The sequence below is a fragment of the Vanessa atalanta genome, chromosome 6 (assembly GCF_905147765.1).
Source record: "Vanessa atalanta chromosome 6, ilVanAtal1.2, whole genome shotgun sequence".
Taxonomy (NCBI): domain Eukaryota; kingdom Metazoa; phylum Arthropoda; class Insecta; order Lepidoptera; family Nymphalidae; genus Vanessa; species Vanessa atalanta.
Window position 1 is genome coordinate 10235745 of NC_061876.1, and position 8852 is coordinate 10244596.

Below are 8852 nucleotides of genomic sequence, written 5' to 3' on the forward strand. Positions count from 1 at the left end.
TCTGTTTCAGCTTAGTCTAGGCTTAGAAAAACATCAGCGAATTGTCATGTAAATAATTTTTCTATAAAATGTATTTCGTGATCAGAAGGAAAACATCGTGAGGAAACCTGCATATGTCGAAAAGCATTTTGCGATACGTGTATCCAACCCGCAATTACAAAATTACTGATAATTATTTGTAGACAATACTTTATACTCGTAGAGTAAATAAATAAATAATATTATGTCGATTGGTTCTTCTTTCATTTCAAACGCGACTGTCTTGTCTTTTGTGTAAAAAATTTGTTCTGCTTTAAGCAAGAGTCAGACTAACGGTATAACTTTCTAAGAAAAATGGCTAGCAATTTCGAATTAAGTTCAGAATATTAACATACGAATAAGTAATGTATTTGTTATATTAAATATGTTGTTTTGAAAAACAAAATCTCTCAAATACTCGCAAAGATTTATATATGACATCACTCATTATAATGTTGCCAGAATGAATAAGCCCGAGAAATTATTCCAAAAGTTTATTATGAATCAAAATATTTGTTTAGGTTAAAATATATAAAAGAGTATATGCTGAATATAATTTTATTACAAGCGTAAATAAAAACCAATATACTAATTACCCGTGCAATCTTATGCTACTTAAAAATAAATAAAAAGACAATCAATATATTCACAGTTTCGCAAATTAAACTCTTAAACACTGGAATTTTCATTTCTTAATTGTGTTTTAAAAATAAACATTTTAGTCATAGTCAGTAACGGCCAGTATTTTTAACATTTTGTATCGTTCATATTAGAAAACAACGTAAGTGGGTTCCGCGGTAATACCACAACTATTGTCACGGGTAGAAATGTGGAGGTAGCCATCTATGCCCCAGCTCTTACCCCATGAGTTCTTAACGATCCAAAAGGTATCACCTTCATACTCTCCGTATCCCACTAAAGTTACCTCGTGATCTAAAGCAGATATTGATGGGTCACTGAAAAATAAATTAGAAAAATATTTCAGGCATATTTCAAATTTGGAACTAATTTTATTATAATGGAACTTATAAAAACGTGCATATTATAAATGACATGCATGTAAAAGTTTGCCCTTATTTTTGTTCCTATTCTATACAACCACGTATCGAGCATCAACGCTATTGTACCATAGAGTATATTATTAATTAGTGTATGTAATGCTTGTATTGTTTGTTTTGTTTGTCAGGTTGGTTTAGTGGTTAGCAGAAAGGCGAACAGATTTAAAGCTCCTGGGTTCAAACTCCGGGGCGCAATAAATAAAAAGTTTTTGATTTTATTGGTCAAAAAATTCTCAGTAGCGACCTAAAGTTTGAAGAATTCGGAAAACACGTATATTGCTGTTCTCATAGTCCGTATGAGAATGTATCTATCTATATTAGCGCACACATATCCTGTTTAGTTTGCTGCTCAGTTAAGAATAAACGCTAAGACCGAAAACACTCACATCACAATCCGAGGAAATCATCATAATTGTTTGTTATTTAATTTTCTTTTCCATTATACTAGTATAAATAAATATAATAAATATTGGACAACATCACATACATTACTCTGATCCCAATGTAAGTAGCTAAAGCACTTGTGTTATGGATATCAGAAGTAACGACGGTACCACAAACATCCAGACCCAAGACAACATAGAAAGCTAATGAACTTTTTCTGCATCGACTCGGCCGGGAATCGAACCTGGGACCTCGGAGTAGGCGTACCCATGAAAACCGGTGTACACACTACTCGACCACAGAGGTCGACTATTAGTGGATTGAAGGAATCAGAGATAGTGAATATTTCTTACAGTGTTTAAATTTTTAGGCAGCCTGGCATATAGGCATGGGAAGTGGTTCTTTGTCGTAAGGGTCATAGAAAAGGTATCTTTGTATAAATCTAAATTTTTACAAAGTATTCATTATAATTAATTATTATATAAATACACACCAACTAGTATCATAGAAGATTCCACTGGTATATGATAGTAACATATCCGTGGCATGAATGGAAACAGACAATGGTCCATGATTGACAAGAGCTATCTGTGAAAGAACAAATTCATGTAAATATGTAATAAAATTATATATTTGTAGTCATTGCAGTTGATCACTTGGACCTCCAATAGTGTTCTTGTAAAGTTTGATTTTCTTCTTTTCTTACCATTAGTAACGGAAAATCTGGTCTAATTTTCGCTTAGCAAATTGGAAAAGTAATTCGATGTAGAAACGAATTCTTGACACGATCGCAAGTGATTTATTATAAAATATTTTTTGTTTTTTACAAAAATTATGTTTGTGACATATAGTTTTGATAGAGAAATAAGTACGTTGTTCTTATTTTACCTTCAGAGCTTCAGTACTGAATGGAGTGACATCAGTAAATCCTTTGATCGGAAACGTTTTCGTCATATTATGGATGCGACAGAAACCATCCTAAAATGTTAAAATATATGTTATTATATCGTATAAAAAAAAAAAAAATTGGCATAAACAGACAACAGATTGATGTTTTTATTACTAATATTACTACGAAATACTTTGTTATTATAAGGGCCATATTCCTCTTCTGTAGGTAATCCGTATTTCATCATCCAGTGATAAGCACCCGTATCAGTGCCACCGTCGCATCCATCCACATTGAATCTATAAACATTAATTTTACATATGTTGAAAATATACCAGTTAAAAATGTTAAAAATATACACATAACTATTGAGCTTGAACAATGTACGGACTTCTTAGCGATTTGAATGTCTCATATTCGACGACGATGCCTTGACTATTGTCATTTCCACTTCTAACAAGATCTGCGTTAAATCTAAGGGGAAAGTATTATGAGTTATTTCTTGATTTTTTTTCTGTGTTAATATAAATTACAATGAAGTTACCCCCAAGCGCAATCAATAAGAGCCTGATTAGCAAGTCTTAGAAGCCGGCCACCATTGTTTCTAGCTAAGGCGCCTTCCACAGCACTCGTTGTACCCATCGTCCAGCAGCAACCACAGTCTTCCTGATCTGAAGTCCACAATCATAACATACGTAAGTTAAACCCGTACCATCATTGGATAGTTTAAAAAAAGTACTTTAATATGGAAAGTGAGGTTAACATACCCTTAGAGTGTAAAAAATAATATATGAACAGAATATTTAAATTGGAAATGTATAGAACCAGAATTAACTTGAAATGAATGTCTTGAAAAATTGGAGACTCCAAAATTTAGAGCAAATAATGGCAATAATTGAACATTATATTCATTTAAATTTTAACCGTATTGGGAATCATATGGTAAAAGTTAAATCAATTAATGATTTCAACGCGTAAGTTAATCATGGGAACCCTAATATTCCTATATGTCCCTTTTTTATATATCAAATATTCCTCGATGAGCAACAAAAGTGAATCCAAATTAATAAATAATTATGCTATTAAGCATTTTTTTAATTGGTAACAAATAGGTCACCTGACGCTATGTTGTCGCCACTACCGATAGACTAGCGCCACCAACGATGTTATGTTCCTCCACCGCACATACTCACAGTTTATTTACTAGAAAGGTCATAAAATATATAAATGGTTTCCAAACTCACCTTTGACTGGTGATATTACACCTAAAAGTCTTAAATCAAATTCCTTAGGTAAAGTCTGAGATATTTCTGATATACTCGATTTTGTGTATGGAAATGGAACATTGCCAGTCTCTCCTTCTTTTCGTCGTTGAAGACCTTTTCTCCTTTCCATTTCTTCTGGAGTTTGATCAGCAAGTTTATTAATACCGAGGGTGAAAGTGCTGTCTTTACTATTATGTTCTTGGATCAATCTGGAGAAGAAATCATAATTATCCTCAATAATACTAAATGATCAACTGGTCTGGAGCTGGGCTCCTTTTGGAGGAGGTTTGGATGTAGTGGTCGAATAACTTTTTAAATACCTTAAGTTCTTTTCGAAAATCTTCCTTCGCATTTCATGCTCGTTTTCGTCTTTATATTTTCTGTTATGCTTTTCTTGAAACCTATTTGAAAATAAAAAAAAATCCTTCATCATATATCCCTATCATAACTTAATGCTATTTTATTATTATATTTTAATGAACAAAACTTACTTTGTAAAAACTCGATCCACATGTAATTTATTATTGACATCAATGAATGTTTTTTTAGAGTCCTCAGATTCAGTGCAATTATCTAAAATAAAATGTTTAACTATACAAATCTTTCTTAAGAAATTCCTATCCATAATAAGTTTTTTTTTAAACAAAATAATTCACGTTAATATCAAATTATAATTTTATACAAAAATGTTGTAATATTCAATTTTGTTATAGCAACTATTTTACGTTTTAAATAATAATTTAATTTTAAGATTGTACATGAAATAGCAATAAAAAATCTTGAAAAGTTATCAAGGCCGTTTATTGTGTGTGTGGCGGCTAAATTATCTCTTTCTGAGATCATTAATGTGTCTTTCGAAAGAAGAAAACTAAACATAATGCAATTATAACACATAATATATGAGATTATTAGTATAGGTAAGTAGGTAGGTATAAAATAAGAACACACATCGTGTTAATTGAAGGAGTTTGATTGAGTACAACTTACACTGATCAATATTGAAGACACTTGAGTTTACTTCGGATTTATAATTAAAATAGTTCCATACATTATGAGTCTTCAATTTACCCAACCATGAATTATATTCGATTTCTTCAAGCCTATTGAAAAAATACATCTTGTAAAAAGTGGCAATATTTTTTATGTTGTTATGGTTCCACTATAAAATAAATATAGCAATACGTTTATCATCGGTTTTAATTAGGTTAAACTTTCGCTTCTGATAATATTTTAATATGTGATGAAATAGCAATAAGAAATATAAATATAACGATATATAATCTCGAAAAGGGGATAAATTATAAATATATATGTGATTAATACCTTGGCGCTAAAATTACGCCATAGATATATTTATATTTACGCCAAAATAGTATAATAATTTATCTTTCATATGCATTATTTTCATCGAAAACTTACTTCACCGGTATCCATGATGAACTATTTCGATCTAAGAACGCCCAGATATATGTTTTTGTTTTCGTATTTAAATCTTCATCTAAGTAAACAAACTTTTCTACTTCTCCCTTTTCAAGAATGTCCTTGCCTGTGGAATAATAATAAAATAATAAAATTAAAAACATGTTAACCATACATTTCGAAAATAATATTTATCGAACACAATAAAGTATTTAAAGCGTGTATCATCAAATCGTCATATCATTAACAATAAAATTCAAATAAAATAAAATTCAAATACTGGGCTAAAAGAAACACAATTATATATAGTCATTACACAGTCTTAATTAAAAAAATAATTAACGAATGTTAATTAATTAAAATAGCTTACTATTAGCAGAAGTAGTAAAAACATTGCGTAGTGAAATGTATTAATATATTTACCAGCATGTTCGAAGGCACTAGTCGATGGCAGGATGTCATTTAACTTGATAGGATTGTTTACTGAACCTTTGGTTTTTATACAAATAAACTTATTAGTGTACTCTTCTGTAGTTTTTGGGTGAATCTACAATAGAATATTTATTAAAATTTAGGTGCAATGATACCTATAATAGATATGTACACGATGGTATATTATATCAGAAAGCCCTTATCCACATTTCAAACTTGATTTAAAAAAAAAAAAAAACATTTGAAACTGATTCACACAGGTGATGATTAAAAAAAAAACTTTAACGTTGCGTTTAATGTGCGTTTTCGGTTAGTATTTAAAAATGTTATTTATTCGGTAGTAATTATTATTATTAACATGGAGAAAGCCTTGATCCAACATTGGGCGCCCAATGTAAGACTTATTTAGAACTCTGATGACATTTACTCAAATAACATCATATACGTTTACAATAGTATATTTGAAGTTCGCTTAAAACAAAACTATTAATATTATTGGATAGTTTGACGAAGGAGTTAAGGTAATTAAGGTTTTTTTTATATATCTCTTTATATTCCACAGTGAAGTAGATAGAACATTTCAAATATGTAAATGAAGACAAAACTACAGTTAATATATCGTTGTACATATATATAATATACATATATATAAATCAGTCCAATATATTTAAGCGTTTTCGTACTATACAAAATAGGCATTTACAATGAGTCCTTGGGTATACATTTTTAATACTTTACCTCGTATTTGAGACCGAAGTTCTTCTTTCTTTTCTTTACAGAAATTAATTTTATTGCACCCTTATTGTAATCAACTCTAGATTTGCTGCTAGTACGCCTAAAAATATATATGATTAAAATATAATGACGTATTTAATTTTAAATTATATTATAGTTATACTGTTATCAATATTATAATAATTGTGGTTAGAGTACATGCATCTTAACCGATGATTGCGGGTTCAAAGATAAGCAAGCACCACTAAATTTTTACGTGAAAATATACTTCTCAATTATTTAATAATATTATGTTTTAATTTACCAGTAAGTTATATCTTCAACTAAACCGGAAGTGAGCGAGATTTTTTTAGCTTCTAGCGAGTATTGTTTCGACCATTTCAGCTCGGGAAGTACATCATCTTGCACTAAAATAGACAAATAACCTTATAACAATAGCATAAACACTTTGCTACATATCATAAAATGAAGTACGCGGTAAACTTAAAAACTATGAAACACATTTGTATTCGGTTTTCACGAATACACGGTGTGATTCATGAGGAAGGTTTAGGTGTATAATTCATTAAAATTTGTCTAAATTTGCATTTTAATTTTCGTTTTCCGAAGCCGGCACTAATAGCTAGAAGTTCGAAAGATCGATTCTACCTAGAAGAACCGCAAGTAACTCAGTAGTTACTCTTTTCAATTTAACAAAAGAGTATGTCAAATACAATTCAATTTATATATCATGACTAGAAATTAACAAATACTAAGTCCGAGCTTTACTCGAGTATTAATTTAGTCTTGTATTATGCATTTTAGTAATATGCCTTGTATGTCTATATATATTTTTTAACAGATTTAATATTTATTAATGTCGAAAGCTAAAATTAACCGTGGAATCTTATTATAGACACAAACACGGTACCCCAGGAAGGATTAACGTTGCAAAGTCGGAAATCAGGAGTTATAAATTTGACTTCCTCTCATGCTCGTGTCTATTGATGGATTGATCAATAATTGATTATTATAATCTATCAAAATTGTATCAAAGAATCATTAATCAAATTATTTATCGACTAATTAACAATTAAACGAAAATTCAATTCCTAAGTTTTTTAAAAGAATTAATAATTAATTATGAATATTAATATTAGCTGGAAACATACTTTTCACTGTGACGTACAGATGTTCCAAATTTAAATTAACTTTCATTCGATAAATTTAAAACATTGTTTATATTTATATCTACTGAGTTATAATGTGTAATGAAACTAAACAGCCCACTACTTAAACTTATCTGTGGCATGACAAATGCTACAATTTAACTTAGCACTTTTGATAATTGTAGTATAAATCCAAATTTAAATTAACTTTCATTCGATAAATTTAAAACATTGTTTATATTTATATCTACTGAGTTATAATGTGTAATGAAACTAAACAGCCCACTACTTAAACTTATCTGTGGCATGACAAATGCTACAATTTAACTTAGCACTTTTGATAATTGTAGTATAAATAGTTTTAATAGTTTTTGCGTGAGTATTTTATACTTTAAACAACAGAAAAGTATTCTGTGTTTTGTAATCATTCCTAACAAAATAAGTAAATTGTATTAACTCTTAATGCTATTGAAAATAACTCACCAGATTTGCCAGCCGATGCGACGGCGAGTAAAAATAATATTTTCAATATAAATAAAAACATTATAGCTAACGAAATGTCCGTATGATGAAATAATCCATAATTACCTATTATATACGAAACGTAATCAGTCCCAAAATTAATTAATCACACACGCTCTATAAAAGGACTTAATATGGATAAGCATTTTTTAAACCATATGTATAAATAATTAAAATAAATAATTTAATTAACATATATAGTAATTATTATAATACGGAGAATGGTAATATATTTTGTTCATCAAGACTAAATAAGCAAGTCTAATGCTAGAAGCATGCTTATTGGTAAAGATTCCGATCTTGCTCAATGTTCTTAACAAAGTAGTAATTGGATTATCATACGAAATGTACGAGGGTGGTCTCTTTCAAAGATGAACATTGATTCAGAATGTATGTATTTTCGATTTGCCCTATTATTAAAACAAAACTAACTAAAACTTAGTTGAACTAAGATTAGCTGATTGTGATATTTTAAAGTCATATAATCGTTTGATAATATAAATTTTTGAATTTTGATAATTCATATATTTAAATCTACATTATGACTTTAGTTTGGATTAATAAAAAAGCCTCAGCAATTCATTAAATTTTAATGAACATAACAATACAGATTATTTTTATTTTACTTTTAGATTAATAAAGATTAATATTATAATTAATTAAACATAGTATAATATTACTACATCCTACTAATAATAGAGTCCTCCGTTAATCAGAGTATTTGAGCTTAATTCCACACGTTTTCTTCACTGCCGTATACAAGTTAAATTATAAACACAAATGAAGTACCGGAAAGTACAATTACAAATTATCTTCGTTTTTTTTTTTAATAGAAAAATCCTTAAACATCTTTCTTGTATCTTCAAATTATTTTTATTTTTTTTATTTATTTCCACGCAGCGTCACATTCGAGTTTTTTTAAGTTATCATAGATTTGAGCTATATTGTCTATTAAAAAAACATGTCAGAAATTTCTATTCCA

The 8852-nt window shown here is 29.1% G+C and overlaps 1 protein-coding gene across 1 annotated transcript; it reads right to left on the reverse strand.

The window, feature by feature from the left end:
• Positions 1 to 554: 554 nt before the first annotated feature.
• Positions 555 to 7901, reverse strand: LOC125064567 (digestive cysteine proteinase 2-like). Its single transcript, XM_047671674.1, has 14 exons — positions 7832 to 7901; positions 6505 to 6607; positions 6204 to 6300; positions 5457 to 5580; positions 5034 to 5160; positions 4602 to 4714; positions 4106 to 4187; positions 3935 to 4015; positions 3594 to 3823; positions 2894 to 3020; positions 2543 to 2648; positions 2349 to 2438; positions 1954 to 2048; positions 555 to 974 (listed from the first exon to the last, which is right to left on the reverse strand). Exons 1-14 carry the CDS (start codon positions 7890 to 7892, stop codon positions 788 to 790), a joined length of 1623 nt encoding a protein of 540 aa, XP_047527630.1. The 5' UTR covers positions 7893 to 7901; the 3' UTR covers positions 555 to 787.
• Positions 7902 to 8852: the final 951 nt, after the last annotated feature.